Source organism: Asterias rubens, chromosome 5 (genome assembly GCF_902459465.1).
Source record: "Asterias rubens chromosome 5, eAstRub1.3, whole genome shotgun sequence".
Lineage (NCBI taxonomy): Eukaryota > Metazoa > Echinodermata > Asteroidea > Forcipulatida > Asteriidae > Asterias > Asterias rubens.
The window spans coordinates 15,385,085-15,405,440 of NC_047066.1; the positions used below are offsets into that span (position 1 = coordinate 15,385,085).

General features: G+C 41.5%; 1 protein-coding gene across 1 annotated transcript in view; it reads left to right on the plus strand.

Annotated features, from left to right (window-relative positions):
* The window catches only part of LOC117290305 (eIF-2-alpha kinase activator GCN1-like), a 71,005-nt gene that overhangs the window by 26,330 nt on the left and 24,319 nt on the right, over positions 1-20,356 (plus strand). Inside the window, exons 22-33 of the mRNA XM_033771622.1 lie at positions 705-929; positions 1,674-1,801; positions 2,598-2,787; positions 3,309-3,545; positions 7,474-7,668; positions 8,057-8,303; positions 9,085-9,206; positions 10,641-10,755; positions 11,570-11,749; positions 13,267-13,487; positions 14,362-14,569; positions 15,162-15,358. Coding sequence (XP_033627513.1) covers positions 705-929; positions 1,674-1,801; positions 2,598-2,787; positions 3,309-3,545; positions 7,474-7,668; positions 8,057-8,303; positions 9,085-9,206; positions 10,641-10,755; positions 11,570-11,749; positions 13,267-13,487; positions 14,362-14,569; positions 15,162-15,358 — 2,265 coding nt within the window. The remainder of the gene's footprint in view (positions 1-704; positions 930-1,673; positions 1,802-2,597; positions 2,788-3,308; positions 3,546-7,473; positions 7,669-8,056; positions 8,304-9,084; positions 9,207-10,640; positions 10,756-11,569; positions 11,750-13,266; positions 13,488-14,361; positions 14,570-15,161; positions 15,359-20,356) is intronic.

Genomic DNA, 20,356 nt, shown 5'->3' on the forward strand with positions numbered 1-20,356 from the left:
GCGCGTTTAGCAGCCACTGCCTGAAACACAAGGGCAAGCCCCATCTCTTAGTAATAAGTGTAAAGAGCTTCTTCTACAAGTTCTATGGTCATTACACACACTGACAAATACGAGTCCTATGACTATACATGTACAGGTGTAGTTCCCATCTAATAGACGAAGCAATAGTGGTTAAAGTGTCTTGATCAAGGGCACAAACTTATAACCTCTAACATACGAAGTAGTATCTTCTTACAGTCATGACCAGGATTTGAACCCACACTCTGCAGCTGCTGACAACACCAGAGCTTGGGTCCGGAGACCTTGACCGCTTGCCTACGACACGGCACAAAGTGTTATTATTGTTACTGTTGTTGTTAAGAAAACATGAGTTCAACAGGTCTTTCGTAAACACAGGTTCTTAATATTCTTTTATCCCCGATGCAAATTTAACATCTGTTAAATCGTTGCGGTACCACTGCCAAAACATAGGATTCAAATTGCCTCTAGCTACCGGGCAATCTCGGTGGTCTAGTTGGTAAGACACTGCTCTAGAATTGCAAGGGTCGTGGGTTTGAATCCCATCCGTGTTGTTTGCCTGGTTTTTTTTGTTCACAGGGGTGGGAAAGTACTGAGTTTACACTGCTACTACACATCAGTGTATGGGTAAAAAACCAAAATGAATATTAAATAAAACAAATGCTTGTTTGTTTTGATGATGACAGAACGGACCTGAATTGTTGCCACGGCGAGAGATGCTTGAACTTCTGACTCGCCTGATCGGCATCAGCGGACCTAGCCTTCAGCAGACGGCAACCAGTGTATTAGTATATCTGTGCCATAGTGCCAGCGGGCTACCAGGATGTACCATGGCTGAACAAGATGAGATCGATGTGTTGTTGTCAGCATTGCAGTCGTCATGCATGGCTGCACGCGAAGCTGCTCTCATGGTAAGTGTTTTACTTGGCTGGCCTCGGATATGTCATGGCCTATTGAAAATGATACGTAAATAATTTTGGGTTGATTAGAACAGGACTTAAGCCTGCGCCCTCTGGATTAGTGTGCTGGCACTATACCAATGGAACTCTATAACCCTATGGTGCCAGTCCCCCCCCCCCTTTTTGTCAATATCTTTGTTTGGGTGCAATTGATACATAGATTATTTTGGGTTGAACAAAGACAAATTTACTGGAGTTGGGTTTGAACCTGTGACCTCCGTATTAATGTGCTTACACTCAACCAACTGAGCCATCTACAATCCCGGCCAAAATGCTTGGGCCACCCATTCGCAACGATACAATAAACAATCCCTGTTCACATCCCCCTGACAATAAACCTTCTCTCATTTTCAGAATACGAGTAACAAGTTTAAAATTATAGGTGCTTTTACAACAGCCGAGTTTTGCTGTCTTTAAATTGTTTACAAACACATGGCAACGGACCTCATTGTTGCCCCAACGCAGGGTGAAACATGTACTAGCCATTATTTAGAGATTGTGCTGAGCATTGTGACCCCCCAAAAAATTAGTAGTGTCAAAAACTTTTGTCGTGAGTGCTGTTTCTGACGTCATAATTAACAACATCAACTCCAGAGTAAAAAAGTGGTAGTCTTATTCTGTATTGTTTTCCCCCAAATTGTTTTTCCAACAAAACTAAGAAAATAAAAAGTAAAAAATTGTTATTTTCCTTATTAGGGGCTGAAAGAGTTGAATGAAGTTCTTCCCACCATGGATTCAGAGAGGGAGACCGCCCTCAACTTGAGCCATCGTGTCCTCATTGCAAAGCACGACCCAGAGGAGAGTGTCAAGTTAATGGCTGGAGAGTAAGTTCACATTGGTCTCACTTCCAAATAAATCTAATGGATTTGTACATGGTATCACTGCAAACCTTACTAGAGTGTACTAGAGTGTATTACTACCATGTAAAGTTTCAAGTCCTATTTGTGGTGTTACTGCAAACTTTACTAGATTGTAACACCACCGTGCAAAGTTTTGAATCCTACTCATGTACACTTGTGACAGACTCTACAAAAACAAGTCGCTTGTCGCACTACCCACTTTCCAGTATAGGGCTGTTGGGTCATGGGAGGGTGACCCAAAAATTATTTTAAAAAATTGTTTTATGTGGTTTTATGCTTCTTACGGTCTATATTTTCACATTTTCTGAAATAGAAACTTTGTTTTGAATCGATAAAGGTAAATAAAACATGTTCTTTTTGTTCATCCCTTAGACATCAATAGTTGATGTTTTCATTAAACAGGCTGTTTCCCCAGTATGGGTTTTCTCAGATTATGACATAATATATTTTTCAAAAGGTCCTAACTTTGTCAAACTGAAGCTTGTTGTATGCTCTTTTTAGCCATGTATAAAACCCAATAAGTAAATGTTCCCCCTTATGACTCATTTGCACAGAGCCCATCACATGTTGTTACTGCAAACCCTACTAGATTGTATCTCCACCAAATGCAGTTTTAATGTATACAAGTGAAATTGAGGCTGATTGGAAAATTGGCTGGCTCCTTTAATCAAATCTGTGCCAAGATCATACCAGGGTACAGGATCCCAGGCATAGGTGTTGGTGATTTGATAAATTGAACGTATGTTGGTATTATCTACAGGTTATGGGATGAAGCGGCACTCGAGATCGACCCCGACCTCTGCTCTCTGACCATCGTTGATGTCATCCACAGCCAAGACGTAGTCAGGCAGTCTGCTGCCCTCGCACTGGCTGCCTTACTGGAAGAGTACCGCAAAGAGATTGAAGGAACACTGTCGAAACTCTTCTCTCTTCATCAGGACAAGCTCCTGGTGAGTCTGACCAGATTTTTGGGATGAGATATTTTTCACTTGTTTTGTCTGAATCAAGCATTTGATTTGTCAGTATTTTTCCTGACTGTTCCATACTGTTTGTACTGGTTTGCTTGATGTCCCCAACTATTGAGCCCTTGCATGCACGTCACACGCGACAACCATTTTGGTGGTCAATAGATTTACGTGTAGACTCCGCGTTGCCTTAAATGCGCACTTCACTGAATAACTCACAGTGTGGTTGACCACCAAATTGGCGCATCCAAGATTATTCTGATGATGTCGTCAGGTGAATAAGTGTGGCGTGTGTCCACATAGTGATTCAAGTCCCTACACGTTCATTATTTGGACCTGTTTCATTCTCATGTCCACCCTTCGTATGTAGAGTGAAACCACTATACAAATGTATAACCACCATATAAAACCTGTTCTGTGGAAACGGTTGGGGAACTCACTGGAAAGGGTGAGCTAATCATCAGAATCTTACCAATTCACTCTTACCCTTGTCGTGTTTCGCCCAGATACCCCCACCTGTTATGGATAGCCTCGGGCGTGTCATATCAGAATCCCCGCCCGATGAGTTCTCGGCCCGCTGCGGCATCGCCAACGCCCTGGGGAAGATATCACCCTACCTCAAGAAGAATCAAGTGTCGGAGGTGTTCCGGTTCTTTGTTCCTGACGGGCTGAATGATCGGAATGAGGAGGTTCGGAGAGTCATGCTGCAGTCGGCTACAGCAGTCATTGACAACCAGGGCAAGGTTAGTGTCAACTAAAGTGGAAAGACTTCTCAGTTTTTTTTTACTATTTTCGATTGTATTAGACTTGACTTAAATTTTATTATTTTAGAGTTTCCTTGGGCTGTAATAACTTTATTTAAAAGGTTTAATAACTGTTATCCCTATAGTTCTAGCCTACTTAAGCACCAAAGTAGACATCCAGAAAAAAAAAATGTAATGTATGATATACAATGTACAAGACACGCTAAATTGATTACTCACATGTGGGGTGTCGTGGCCGATTGGATAAGAGCACCGAACTCAAGCTCTGATGCTTCTGTTCAGCAGAGTGTGGGTTCGAATCCCGGTCCCACTTGTGACCCTGAGCAAGATACTATAATTGCTTCTCTCCACCCAGGGGTAAATGGGTACCTGTGAGGGCAGAGATGGTTTTTGTGATTGATTTAGCCGAGTAGCGCATATAATTGTCGCACAGGCTGTATACTCCCCAGGGAGTTAAGATGGTTTTAGGAATGATTTCAGACCCAGTGACCAGGTTTAATAGTGTCGGAAGCGCTTTGAGAAGCCCTCGGGGGGTGAAATGTGCTATATTAAAACTGGTTAATATTATTTCAAAAATGTCAGAAAATGTAACATGAGTAGCCAAATCTGGATCTCATCATTGGTGCTGAAGTAGTTCTAGGTCTACCCTAACTTCTATTGGGATAACAGTTATTAAACCCTTTTAGTCCAGTTAGGTAATTACAGCCCAAAGAATCTCATGGATACATCAACAATGTCGCAAGAGTAACCATCGAAATCCCCTTTTCAATTTCAGTCATCATTTTTATCATTTGTGACCCGCTCTGACGGAATGAGGAATGTCTAGTAAAGTTTCATTTCGTGTAATTTGACACCGAACATAATCATAACAAACAATTAATGAAAATTATTGAATTTTTTTATTTTTTTATTACTACACTTTTAGGTTGCCTAAATCTTGATTAAACTTACTATGGTCTTACCTTTTCGTCAAAAGATTACTAAAGATGTAAAAACAGACGATTTCTGAGCCATGTTCTTGACGTAATTATCCAAAAATGTTCCAAATCCCACGGGACAGACAGCGAACATTCATTGAAAACACCAAATTTGGCGAGTGTCGCAAAACTTTTCACACAACTTGCATAGCGCCACCAAGAGTACCATTGGAAAGCCAATGATTAGAGGTGTCTAAATATAGCCACCAAAAACATGTGTCAACACTGAAAGGGGTTCAAAGGTCACCAAAGGCAAACCCTGTTTTATCAGCGATGACATCTCTCATTCATAAATCCGCGTCGCGAGATTTAGTATGGCTCACAGACCGAGGCGTTGTTTATCCATGCAGCGTGAGAGTCCGATCACCCGACCCGGTCTTGTTGCCATAGCTAGTTGTAGCGCTGGTAATACGACAATGTACACACGAACACTGCGCGGGTACCATGCACAAACTTTGCTACACGTACGACGTATGGAACAGTGGAATGTTTATCGAACGTTGGGAAAACAGTGTCTAATTTCCATCATTGTTTTGTGGTTTTTCAAGGTTGAATTGTTCCAAACCAAAATAATTCTGAATGTTAAAGGAATAATCTTTCAGTTAAACTTCATGCTGGGTAAGAAATTTCGCTAAAATCATGAGATACATGCACGGGGAAATTGCGAATGTTCCCGGGTCTTCAAGCCGAGTATACCCGTGGGGGTTGATGCTATGCGCTGAGTGACAGCTGTCTTTTCAATGTTTTGACTTGACGGAACAAAACTCGCATTTCAAGTTGGAAATATCAACGCAAATTGCTCTAAAATTTCAGGTAAACATTGTCAAACTTATTGGTGAAATTGTCTACACATTATAATCTAACTTCTCGTTGAGTTGTTTGTTCATTTTGGTAATTTTGTTTGCCTGACTACGGGGGGTTAAAAATTGATGTTTTCATTATCGTAAACAAAAATATTAATATTATTTTAATGAGTGTGTGAGACGTCGCGTTTTTTCAAATTAATTTTTATGGAGTTTGTGTTTTCCAAAACGGGTCGTAAAATTAAGCGTCAAGGGCGTCGAAAATTCCACATTGGTTCAGACAGGAAGGTTGTATGATCTTGATTTTTATTTCATTTAAAATATTAAGATTTGCTTGTTTGGAATATTATGAAATATGCAAATGTGAAATTCACTAGACAATCCTCATTTCGTTAGAGCGGGTCACATTTGTGACAATTCCATATTCAAAAAAGTTTAGGCCTATTGATTTTGGTATTTACCCTTACACTGATGTGTTTTGGCACTGTATACTCAGTACTTTCCCCTTACACCGATGTGTGTTAGCACTGTATACTCAGTACTTTCCCCTTACACCGATGTGTGTAAGCACTGTATACTCAGTACTTTCCCCTTACACCGATGTGTGCTAGCACTGTATACTCAGTACTTTCCCCATACACCGATGTGTGTTAGCACTGTATACTCAGTACTTTCCCCTTACACCGATGTGTGTTAGCACTGTATACTCAGTACTTTCCCCTTACACCGATGTGTGTAAGCACTGTATACTCAGTACTTTCCCCTTACACCGATGTGTGTTAGCACTGTATACTCAGTACTTTCCCCTTACACCGATGTGTGTTAGCACTGTATACTCAGTACTTTCCCCTTACTCCGATGTGTGGTAGCACTGTACACTCAGTACTTTCCCCTTACACCGATGTGTGTTAGCACTGTATACTCAGTACTTTCCCCTTACACTGATGTGTGTTAGCACTGTATACTCAGTACTTTCCCCTTACACCGATGTGTGTTAGCACTGTATACTCAGTACTTTCCCCTTACACCGATGTGTGTTAGCACTGTATACTCAGTACTTTCCCCTTACACCGATGTGTGTTAGCACTGTATACTCAGTACTTTCCCCTTACTCCGATGTGTGGTAGCACTGTACACTCAGTACTTTCCCCTTACACCGATGTGTGTTAGCACTGTATACTCAGTACTTTCCCCGTACACCGATGTGTGTTAGCACTGTATACTCAGTACTTTCCCCATACACCGATGTGTGTTAGCACTGTATACTCAGTACTTTCCCCTTACACCGATGTGTGTCAGCACTGTATACTCAGTACTTTCCCCTTACACCGATGTGTGTTAGCACTGTATACTCAGTACTTTCCCCTTACACCGATGTGTGTTAGCACTGTATACTCAGTACTTTCCCCTTACACCGATGTGTGTTAGCACTGTATACTCAGTACTTTCCCCTTACACCGATGTGTGTTAGCACTGTATACTCAGTACTTTCCCCTTACACCGCTGTGTGTTAGCACTGTATACTCAGTACTTTCCCCTTACACCGATGTGTGTTAGCACTGTATACTCAGTACTTTCCCCTTACACCGATGTGTGTTAGCACTGTATACTCAGTACTTTCCCCTTACACCGATGTGTGTTAGCACTGTATACTCAGTACTTTCCCCTTACACCGATGTGTGTCAGCACTGTATACTCAGTACTTTCCCCTTACACCGATGTGTGTTAGCACTGTATACTCAGTACTTTCCCCTTACACCGATGTGTGTTAGCACTGTATACTCAGTACTTTCCCCTTACACTGATGTGTTTTGGCACTGTATACTCAATACTTTCCCCTTACACTGATGTGTTTTGGCACTGTATACTCAGTACTTTCCCGAGGTCTGTGAATGAAAATCACAGGCATTTCAGGTTGGATTCGAACCCACAATCTTTGCAATTATAGAGCAGTGTCTTGCCAACTAGACCACCGAATGCTAACACACATCGTTGTAAGGGTAAAAACCAAAATAAATATTCTTTATCCCAGAAGCAAACTTAACAGAGCACTCAAACATTTGGGCCCGAATAGTAGATGAATAATTGAATAATTATGATTTTATCTCCTGTTGTTATTTCTTTTAGGATAGTGTCGTCGTACTTCTCCCGGTCTTTGAGAAGTTCTTAGACGAGGCACCGAACACATCGTCCTACGATGCTGTGAGACACAGCGTGGTCATCCTCATGGGATCACTAGCCAAACATCTGGACAAGACTGACCCTAAGGTCAAACCCATCGTGGCTAAATTGATCGAGGCGCTCTCCACTCCGTCCCAACAGGTGAGAACAATTTTTATAATAATAATAATAAACGGCACTCAGAATTAGATGTTGAGGTCTCGAAGTCAATCATTTGAAAGCCGTAACTTTGTGTGACAAGGGTGTTCATTTATTTTTACTCACAACTTTGACGACCAATTGAGCTCAAATTTTAACAGGTTTGTTATTTCATGCAGATGTTGAGATACACCAAGTGAGAAGACTGATCTTTGACAATTACCAATAGTGTCCAGTGTCTTTAAAGATACTTAGATAAACTGTTTTTGAAAAGACGTCATGGCTCAGTAAAAGAATGTTTAAACCCTATTTTCAGGTCATTTATTTAAAAGTTTATATAGTTAGCACTTCGTTGTCTTTCGACTCTCACATTTTTGTTTATTCTTTCCAGGTCCAAGAAGCAGTCGCCAACTGCCTTCCCCCTCTCGTTCCAGCTATCAAAGCAGACGCCCCGGCCATCGTCAAGAATCTCTTGGCCTTGCTACTGGAGTCAGAGAACTACGGAGAGAGGAAGGGGGCGGCCTACGGTCTGGCCGGGTTGGTGAAGGGGTTGGGTATACTGTCACTCAAACAGCTTGATATCATGTCGTCATTGCAGGATGCTATACAAGACAAGAAGAACTTCAGACGTAGGGAAGGTAGGTTGAACCCTGTGCAATGTGAAGTTACTGCTGTCCACACATTCAAGCTTGTATTGACCCCTTGCACGCTCGTCACATAAAGCGACTGTGCCCCGCTCACCATTGTGGTCAATTGGTTTACGTGTAAACGCCGCGTCGTCTAAAATGCGCACTTCGCTTAACGCACAGTGACCTTGCCCACCAAATGGCACATCCAAGATTATTCTGATGATGATGTCAGGTGATCTGGGTCAATTTTCCTATTGTCCCTCTTTTGTTTATACTTACTTTTTTTCAACAGCTCCCTATGGTTTTGTACACGCTTTCCAACTGTGGACCTTTACCAAACCATGGACTCTATTGTCCTCTTTTGTTATACATGTACATGTAGGTCCCCGGTTTGAATGTGTACATGTAAACCTACTCATTGACCATTGACACAGTAGCATGTGGTTAGCTTTAGTAATCATCCCACAAGCAATGCCAAAACTGTCATTATTATTACTATATAAAAGAAATACCGAAAGTATCTGATTGTTTTTAGCCGCCTTGAAATTGACAACGCTTAACCCAAATAATTGTTGTCATTATATGCTTAGTACTTTCCCAAGCTCTGTGTAAAAAATATCATAGGCACATTACTTGTATGTTACTCACAATGTATGTGCAAGTTTCCCAGTGTTCTACTGTGAAATTTTGCCTGTCTTTGGTAAACTCTTGGTGGCGCTCTATATTGTGAAAGGCCTGATTCCGGCATAGCACTGTTCTTACCAACAATTTTTTTTTTTTTTATCAACAGGAGCCTTGTTTGCTTTTGAGATGCTTTGTAACATGCTGGGAAGGCTGTTTGAACCCTATGTGGTTCATGTGCTTCCTCATTTACTGCTGTGCTTCGGGGACGGTAACCAGTACGTCAGAGAGGTACGTTTGCATTGTTAATGCAGTGACTAAATAAGAAAATCAATGTGTGGTGAAGAGGTTTTCAACTAGTGGTTTAATCCCAATGAGGCCTGGTTCTTGATAATTTTACCGAGACGAAGTCGAGGTAAATTATCAAGAACCAGGCCTCGGCGGGTTTAAACCACTAGTTGAAAACCAATTCGACACACTTTGATTCCAATTCATAAATACCTTTTCGGTCAAAAACATCATCACTTTGTGGTCAAAGAGTAAAATAAATGCAAAAATTATAATTGTTAAATGATTTCTTTCAACACAACGACCCTCCAGCTATGAAATGGTAAAGCCCTCCGCCGTCCACGGGTAAACAACTCCCTATAAGGGAATGTTGAGCACGTCGCGCGTATCACGTGATGTTGCACAACTGTTTTAGCCGCTGCTCTCGACCAATAGGAATAAAGAAACTGTCTTACAAGAACAGGTGCAAGGTCGCGTGCCACGCCCATGAATTAACACTTTTTACCGGTCATAAACAAAGGTTTATACACACCCACGTGACGCGCTCTCCACCAATAAGAACAGCGAAACTGTCTGAGGTGTTTATGAATTGTAAATAAAGTCAAGCAGTTAAGGAGGGGGTGAGGGGGGGGGGTGGTTGTGATTGGGTAGGATTTGGGTTGGGTAGGAGATGGGACAGGTTTGGGCTGGGTAGGTTATGGGGAGGGGTTTGGGTTGGGTAGGTGAACAGAAGGGGGTTGTGGTCGGAAGGGGTGGGATAGGGTAGGAGGTTTGAAGGAGGTTGGGATTGCTTGGATGTGGAGGGGTTTGTGTTGGGTAGGTGATGGGAGAGGGGTTGTGGTCGGAAGGGGTTTGGGTTGGGTAGGTGATGGGAGAGGGGTTGTGGTCGGAAGGGGTTTGGGTGGGTAGGTGATGGGAAGGTAGTCGAAAGGGGTTTGGGTTGGGTAGGTGATGGGAAGGGGGTTGTGGTCGGAAGGGTTGGGATAGGGTAAGAGGTTGGAAGAGGGTTGGGATTAGTTAGCAGATGTGAAGGGGTTGGGTATGGGATTGGTAGGGGTTGGGATTGGGTAGAAGGTGGGAAGGGGGTTGGATTGGGTAGGATGTTGGAAGGGGTTGGAGATGGAGGTGTAGGGGTTGGGTAGAAGATGGGAATGGGTTTGGTAGAGAGGAGATTTTGAGTATTGAGATTGTTTGACTATGTATAAGTGTACCAATAGCTTTTAAGGTTAGTCAGTGTCTGCTGATATCTTTACATAAGTTTGACTACCACAATGACAGACCACTTCAACACATCATACCAGTACAAGGTGGGTCTATGGTGCTACTTTGCACTTCATAACTGGTTAATAGCAGACCCTGATGTGTGCAATAAATTTCAAATCCGTTTGAAGTACATTAGTACTATGATGATGGTTTTCTAACCTTACTTCTTTGCAGGCAGCAGATGACACAGCTAAGGCTGTCATGAGTAAACTTAGTGGGCATGGTGTCAAACTCGTTCTTCCATCGCTACTCGCTGCCCTGGAAGAAGACTCGTGGAGAACCAAAACAGGTTGGTAGATGCACCATATGTTAATAATAATAATATGGATTTATAACGCGCACTTCTCCAGAAAACCGATCAAGGCGCCTAGTTATAGAAGCCCAAATTCTAACCCTTATCATATAATGAAGCCTGTGGAGAACCAAACAGGTTTGTAAGCGCATCGTCTGCTGCGATACTTATTACAAGCCCAAATACTATTCCTTGTCATAATCTTAAAAAAGAATGTGAAGAACCAAAACAGATCAATTGTTACCAAGCTTTCAAAGTGGGAAGAAGACTCGGAGCCAACCAAAGGGGTTAGTATAAAGATGCACCATCTGTTGTGATAATTATACAAGCCCAAAAGCTTTAAACTTACTGGATGAGCATTTAATCTGCCAGGGGCAGTCAGCAGCCCTAAAGGTTTGTGCATGGTCCAATAGCACCCCGCACTAATGACGTAACTTTTGCTTAAAAAACCCGGCTGTCAGGGAAACATGCAACGCCACGTATGCCATCACTGCGTCATAGGCGCGCCAAACTACACTAGTAGCATAGTTAGTTTGGGGTAAACATACAATTTGGACGTACGCCCGTGTTAGTGTAATTTGACACTTTTGTTTGAGATCCGGGAACTTGGCTTCTATTTTTAGCATTAGTGCAAAATGCTATTAATCCACTGTTTGGAAGAGGAATTACAAGGAGAAAACAGGTTTGAGTTGCCAGAGAAAAGGGCTATTTAGTTCTGGCCTCTTTCTTTCATGGAGCTTTCCTGCCGTGCAAACCGTACTAGATGGTGTTGTATTCATCAGTAAATGTTGGTGTTTATGTTTATCTACAGGTTCAGTGGAGTTACTGGGAGCCATGGCTTACTGCGCCCCCAAGCAGCTGTCCTCATGTCTGCCCAGCATTGTACCCAAGCTGATGGAAGTACTGACTGATTCACACAGTAAAGTACAGAAGGCCGGCTCCCAAGCACTCAAACAGATCGGGGCAGTCATTAGGAATCCAGAAATCCAAGGTATGCCAAAGTTGTTGCTGTTTCGTACTAAAGGGCTAGTATTTGTCTAAAGGTGTTTGAAGACTTCAAACAATTGTTTTCCTGTTACAATGGATTTTAAGTGATATACCCTATTTTTACGTAGTAGGCATCCGTCCTTCAATAGTGATGATGGACTGCGCCCGGGGAGTTATCCTCTCTCATGCAGCTGTGGCTGAGAAGTCCTATTCGTGTGTGGCAGTCTCTGCCACAGTTGTTGCAGACATACAGGGAGGGGACTGACAAAGGGGTGGGGGGCTGCTACTCGCAATTTTCTCCTCTGCCTCTTCTCCTGTAGCAAGGAAGTGCGCGTCTCTTCAGCGTGATTGACCCCTGTGGCAACTGTCTGTCGTTATTTTTACGTAACGTCTTGTTATTGTTGCAGGTTGCGATGTAAATGAGACACGCCACAGTGCATAGTGCTTGTCATAGTTAAAAGGAACTATGTAAACAATACACCCAATTTGCATAGTGCTCGATATGTTTACAAGGTGCTACAAACATGTATGTAAATGAGACATCCAATTTGCATAGTGTTTGTTATGTTTACAAGGTGCTACAAACATGTATGTAAATGAGACATCCCATTTGCATAGTGCTCGTTATGTTTACAAGGTGCTACAAGCATGTATGTAAATGAGACATCCCATTTGCATAGTGTTTGTTATGTTTACAAGGTGCTACAAACATGTATGTAAATGAGACATCCCATTTGCATAGTGTTTGTTATGTTTACAAGGTGCTACAAACATGTATGTAAATGAGACATCCCATTTGCATAGTGCTTGTTATGTTGCCAAGGTGCTACAAACATGTATGTAAATGAGACATCCCATTTGCATAGTGCTCGTTATGTTTACAAGGTGCTATGTAAATGAGACATCCCATTTGCATAGTGCTTGTCAGTAATGGTTACCAGTTGCTTTGTCATCACGGTTATAGAACCCACACTCTAACAACTGAAAACCTTTTTGTCCATTGCTCTAGACCGCTTGGTCCTGACACCCCATCCTCTCAAATTAAAGCATTGTATGTAATGTGATTCTGACAAGAAAAACAAACAGGTACATTACATGTTCATTCTTGGTGAATTCCGTTAAAATTAATTTCGTCTTTCTTTCGTCTTTCATTTTTGAGTTTGAGTGGCAAGATGGCTGAATGGGACTCACAAGATGGCTTCATAGTTCCTCCAGTACTATAATCTAAATAGATGTTAGCATCTGTTAAATCGTTTGCAGTACCCGCTGCTAAAAAAGGGCTCAAACTGCCTCTAACTCGGTGGTCTAATGGTATGACACTGTTCTACTATTGCAAAGGTGGTGGGTTCGAATCCCACCCAAGTAATATGCCTGTGATTTTTTTCACAGACTCGGGTAAAGTATACAAACACACATAGGTGTATATGGGTAAAAACCAAAACTGCAAGCAGTGATTCAGAAAAAGATTCTTGCAACCTCAGAACTGTAGATTTCTTTATTTGATTATCTTATTCCTTGTAGCGATTGTTCCGATGCTTTTGGATGCCCTCTCCAATCCTTCAAAGAAAACCGATGCGTGTCTTCAACTTCTGCTAGGGACCAAGTTTGTCCACTTCATTGATGCGCCCTCGCTTGCCCTCATAATGCCAGTTGTACAGCGCTCCTTCCAAGACCGCTCCACGGACACTAAGAAAATGGCTGCCCAGATCATCGGCAATATGTACTCCCTAACTGACCAGAAGGTACAGTGGTTTTCCGTATGCATATTTCTGTTTCATTTGATCCTATTCTAGCCAAAAGTTGTTTCAACATGTAAGTAGGTCATTTTGAATGCATCAAAACTTTGAAAACTCTTTTGGTATTAGTCAACATGGCGTTTAGTGCATATATATTTTAAGCCAAGTACTTATTAACCCACAATGATTTTTCAATGACCTACAATATAACCTTTTTAATTATTTTGAGTTAAACCTGTACTTTCACTGGCTACCCATTCGACAACGAATTCAATTCAAAGTTCTACTCATTGCATTTAAATCTCAGTTTGGCTTGACTCCGTCTTATATTGCAAATCTCCTTGTACCTTATGCCCCCTCTCGCACTCTATGTTCTTCTGCTAAGCCCCTTTTAACTATTCCTAGAACTTCCTCATCATATGGCGATCGTTCCTTTTCCGCTTTTGCTACTAAACTTTGGAACGCTTTACCTAATAACATCAGGCGCTGTAGTTCTCTTCCATTGTTTAAAAACTTGCTTAAAACTCATTTATTTAAATCCTCTTACACTTAGCTCGTTACATGTCTTGACAGCAGATTATTCATTGTATAATTTTGTATTATGTTCTACATTTCTTTTTTGTTGTATGTATTGTTTTGTTGTTCTGCGCCTCGGAATAGGGTCTTGTACACTAGATAGATGGCGCATTATAAATGCATTATTATTATTATTATTATTGATCTCCAGATTAATGTGCTGGTGCTCTACCAACTAAGCTATTGAGCCCTTATGTTGGTGGTCTCCCTATTTTTGCCAACATGATTCCGACCTCGGTGGCGACAGAGAGGGTCAAGGATTTGTATCATAACAATGTAAAGACTTTGTTTTGTTTTTACGCAGGATCTGGCACCCTATCTCCCGTCCGTTATGCCAGGTCTAAAGGCATCCCTTCTGGATCCCGTACCTGAAGTCAGGAAGGTATCAGCCCGAGCCCTCGGAGCGATGGTCAAAGGGATGGGTGAGAGTAGTTTTGATAACCTCCTCCCGTGGCTCATGGAGAAACTCACCGTGGAGCAGAACTCGGTGGATAGGTCAGGTGCAGCTCAAGGTAAGTTAGCCCCTGTCCGAAATGGGGAGTTCGGCTACAGCTTCGGCTAGATCAGCTCGTCTGCCAGCAGCCATGCTACCATGGGCAGCGCGCCGTATCGATACCTCTCGTCACTAACCCCTGGAAGGGATGTACTGATAAACAACGCTGATTGGCTCATGAAATTGGTAATGCATTAAATGTAAAATGCGCACGAACGTAGTTAAGATTAAGATATTTGCAATCAAGGTATTTGCATGTTGATCGCGCCCGTGTTTTATGGCATGAACACGTTTTTTAAAAAGAAAAACAAAAGACGAAAGACATGCGTGCGCGCGTAGAAAGAATTGATTACAGGCGCTCATTAAAATGTGCTAGATTCTAGCACATTTTAATGAATAAATTCCAGGGGTTATGATTGAGCAAGGCATCATCAAACTGTTTAAGTTTAATGTAAATCTGTGGACATTGTGTAAAAAGTACCCAGACCCTTTAAGTCAATGTAAAAACACTCGCTCACTGAAAAGGATGTATACTATCAGAGTTGTTGTGGCCAAACTCTGAAATTCTTTAACGAACCTTACCCGTAATGTTGCTTGAACTTTTGATTTAGGTCTGAGCGAAGTCATGGCTGGTATGGGAGTGGAGAAACTGGCCAAGCTAATGCCAGACATCATCAAGACAGCCGAGGCCCCTGACATCCCTCCTCATGTCCGAGACGGTTACATCATGATGTTTATCTACCTACCAGGGACGTTTGGCGAAAGGTTTACAGAGTATGTGGGCAAGGTCATCCCAGCTATCCTAAAGGTAGGGTTGGTGCAACACTTCCGTATTTCTATTTATAAATTGACCGTGTCGAATAACCCCTTTGAGAAAGTGTGCACAATGGTTAACTAAAGGTTGACCATTTGCAATCGAACCCAGGCTGGTCGACCATACATGTACGCCTTTCTTAATATTTATGCACGAGGTACGTCACAATGCTAACTCAAAACGACGCGATGGGCGCAGCCACTGCAAGTGATGGGGGCATGCGCCCATAGCCTCATTTTGGGTAAGAATTATGACGTCATGCATAAGTATTAACAGAGGCGTTTTGGTTGACTACTGTGGAACCAGCTTCGACCCCATGGTTTCTTCACTGGACCCAACAGCATGTTCCATTCTGACATGTGTAAAGCGCAGAGGGGAACCAGTGACACTATACCGAAATAATGTGGAAGGTTGACTAGACTTCCATATGAGTTGTTCGAGTGAGTGGGTCACTGCGCATGTACGTTGCTAGTCAGTAGTCTACCACGGGTAGAATAAATGTGCCTACTCGAACTTGCTCGTTGTTGCTATGAAAGCGGCCATGTTATAGGGCAGGTCGTCTGCGTGTCTACACGCTTACATCATTGGAGCATGCAGCACGCAGAGTTCCCAGTTTGATTTCTATGGCACACGCATGCACACGTACACACACAAGCTTAGAGACGCCATGTTGTAGGGCAGGTATTTTAGTGGTGACGTCGTATTCGATAGTCTATACCCGGGACAGAGAGGGCATCACATGGCCATGTTTAAACATAGGATATAGACACGGTGAGAAGCATAAAATGCGTGGCACACAAGCTTGTAAACGCATGGTGTTAATTTACACATACAAAAATCAATACAAACCGGTAGGCCTGCTCAATGTAAAAAAAAAAAAAAACAATTAGCATGCATGCGTATGCACAACTGTTGAGCATCAATGCAATTTTGACCCTGCACGAAACAAAGCCCGATAATATGACAGAAATTCACCATTTTTATTAATTTTCCAGCCTTAATATGCTTTTTGAACAAAAGGGCATTTATGAATAATAATAATAATAATAACAATAATAATAATGAACAGCACTTATATAGCGCTTCACACAACAGTCCCGAAGTGCTTAATAGGAATAGGAATAAAAGAGTAGTGACTTGATATTCAATGGCCATTTAACCCTTTCAATACCACAATGTTTATTGCAAGCGGCCAACCGGATACCGCATTGTTGACAAAGGTCACAATGCTGTGTACTGTATTTTTTCACACTAAAAAAAAAATATAACGTAAAAAAAAAATATATAACGTAATTTGCAGTGTGTACTGATTTCAATCTGGATTTTCTGTGGGAAGAAGGATTTTTTTTGAAAAACTTTGTGCGTACAATTTGGAGCATATGAAATGACCTTTCCTACGATGTCAAATTTGTAAATATTATCTGAATTTTGTTTGCAAAATTTCTGGGGAAAAATAAAAAAATTTTTTTTTTTGTGTGATTTCTGTCTCAAGAAAAACGACAAGAATTTCAACCTATTTTTCCTCATGAACAGATGAACAGTTGTTAGAAACTTATCAGAAAATATAACCTGTTTGATTATAAGCTTCTATTTCCATTTGTACTCAACCTCGGTGCCTATTTTGCTGAAAAACCTCATCTGTTTTGAAAGCGGTTAGCCACTTTGGTCGCTTCGACCAGCTCGAGTGGGTCGAGGCCCACCCACCATGCACGCCCAAGCCAACAGCGTCGAACGGTTGTTGTGCATAGTCCGTTTTTCTCATCATCTGACTACATGTCTTGCTACGAAATACCCCGACGATTTGCTGCCAAATGCTCACTCGATTCTTCGTCAGAACTTACCAAGTCTTTTTATAGAGTCAGTATAGGCAAACATATGGGCCAAAACCTCTGTGCAATGAGCAGACATGATGGTGATTTTTGTTGGAAAAATCGCCAGCGTGAAATCTTGAAGTGTACTTTTCTCGGAAAATCGTAATGGCGACCCCCAATACAATGCATACTATTGCAAAGCTTGGTAAACAAGCTATTTTGTCATATAAAACCTAACAACAGAGGGCGCCAAACAAAGTAAATCCAGACTCTCAACAGAGGGCGCCAAACAAAGTAAATACAGACTCTCAAAGGCAAGACCTTTGTTTTCTCGACCTTGGTACGGAGCAACTACACGATGCACGGTCGAGAAAACTTGACATTGATAAGGAAAGCACTTGCATTGCGCGGTTGAGTAAACTCTACTCGACAATGGTATTGAAAGGGTTAAAGGGTCGTGGCCTTGCGATAAAGGACCTCACCTTCGGCTTTATTTAAGACCTCGTCGCCTACATTTGTACTCTTTTATTCTCCTACCAACATTGCATAGGAGACCATCCACCCAAGTATCATTTTTAGTGCCATTTAGTTTGTGTATACATCTGGCATGGTTTTTAGAAACAACATCCATAACACGTAGCAAAGTGTGACATGCATGTGGCCATCAAGGTGGGGGTTGCACTAAAACAGATTTTGGCTGTCGACCGAATCATCTGTCACGTTACAATTGATTGATTGATTGATTTAGTTTATTGTGTTCAATAGAAATTGCCTTGGCTCTTGTGTATCTAAAAATAGATGAACTTGAACATACAATCAATAGCAAATTAAGAATACATATATTAAGACATCATTTTATATAGTTTCAGCTGTGAGTTATGTTTTTACAATGATATTTTGAGGTGAACAATACATCAGTTTGCTTTAGTGAGATACATTTTTCTAATTTACATATCAAACTAATTTAAGATATAGAGCAGGATGGTTGTACATGTACACTGGCAATGGAGCAGAAGCCGATTTCACGAAACGCTAGGATTAATGCTATCTTGACTTACATGTAGGACGGGTAACCCGTCCTAACTTAGGATGGGTTTATGCATCCTAACGTCTATGGATACGGAACTTAACTCGTCCTAAGTCTTGAGATTAATCCTAAGTTAGGAAGAGTTTGGTGAAATCAACTGCAGGACCTTCAAATTGAGTTGTGATTACTCAATGTGTATCAAAAAATATTGTTTCAACAGAAAATGGACGCTGTGGCTTTTAATGCAAAAAAATAACCTGTGCCACTTGTTCCACAGCAAGCGGGCAATGTGCTACACCCTTTTATGGTTCATTTGGGTTTCCATTATTGATATGGTTTGATCAAATCACGATCGGAGTAATTTGTTTACACATTAGTGCATAGGTTATATTTCATAGTCCAATCCGGTTTGGCCTTTAAGATCGACCAGTGCAATAATAGCATGTCTTAAAGACCATTACGAAATTTTTGTACTTGAAGACATAGTTGCTGGTTTTTCTGCCCTCAGAAAAACCTGCAAAATTATTAAGTTATAGCATGAACAGTCTATTAAAGTCTTTACCATACATGCCATCGGTACAAATAGGCAAGACCTTGAACCCAAGGAAATTCTTCAATCCTTTTCAAGTATCATGAATGTCCTGTATTAACAAAGTTGAAGTTGTATTATTATTAATTTTTTTTACCCATTATTATATGTACACTGATGGGTACAAAGCACTGTATACTCAGTACTTTTCCGAGTCCTGTGAACAAATATCACAGGTATAGTGCTTGGGTGGGTTTCGAACCTACAACCTTTGCAATTCTAGAGCAGTGTCTTACAAACTAGATTCCCGAGATTGCCCGGTAGCTAGAGGCAGTATGAAGTTGAAGTTGCTTGGTTTGATGTGGGATCTCCTTGGTAGTGCTGATCAAATACATTTTGTTCATTCATTTCGATCTGAACACCTACCCGGTTTGGCCTGAGAGGTCGACCAACGCAACAACACAGCATATCTTGAAGACCTTTTCGAAACTTCTTGTATGTGAAGACATAAATGATGGGATTGATGACAGAGTTCATGTTGTAAACAATGTTAAGTAGGCTTATATTTGTATTTTCTCGATAAGTGTCAGAAATACTTGTCCAGATGAATAACATGACATAGAGAACACTTGGCGTCCAGAAAACAACCAGTGCACCTATAACGATCCTAAGCATGCTGATCACATTATTTCTTGCTTGTAAAAGCTCAAGGGCTGCTCCTTGTACATTCTGTTGTTGGAGTTGTTGAGCACTTCTCTTGAGAGTGGCTTGGATCTTGTAATAAGCCCAACTCATAAAAAGGATGGGCAGAAGGTAGCTGAAGACAGCAGCAAGAGTGGCACCAATATTAAAATGTACCGAGTCGTTATTAATGTCACATGCCGTAGTGTTGTCCTTTTTAGCATCCATTGTGAAAAGAAAGGGACTTGATCAACTTCACCATTTTAGCGGACATCAATCGTGGGTAGTGCAGTGGATGTACTATTCCAATGTAGCGTTCATAGGTTACCAGACACAGGCCATAACTTGAAGAGTAGGCTGTTGTAAACAAAATAAATAAGCTCAGAGTAATACATAGACAAGGTATTTCTCTTCCAATGGAACTTTCAATGCTTAGTACTGCCTGCTCCAAGACTATACTCAAACAATAAAGACTGTCAACCACAGTAAGGTATGCCAGCAAGTAGTTAGTCATATTGTGGAGGCTTTTGGTACGAAGGATGACCAGCCAAGCTAGAGTGTTGAGAATCACTCCAATGATGCCTTGCGCTATTGACAGCTCAGCAATCCAGTCAGATCCCTCCACAGCTCCTAGAGTATTGTTATCTACCAACATCTTTGACATTGTCATTTGAAAACGGCTGGCGCTTGTCTGTGGCGACGCCATGAGAACTCTAAGGCAGAAACTTCATCTAGTCTAAACAAAGTTGTCTTTGGTCACAAAAAGTGACTTTAGTGAAATACAGTCCTCCAAAGCACCTAAGTAGAGAATTTAGAGAATCTTTCATATGATTCCTGTGTCAGTGGACGACACCCAAGAAAGATTCAGTCTGCAAGAGTCGCTTGCAAATCTGAGGGTCTTCCTCAGTTTACCCTGTCATTTTGTTTGAATTATTTTGAAAAGA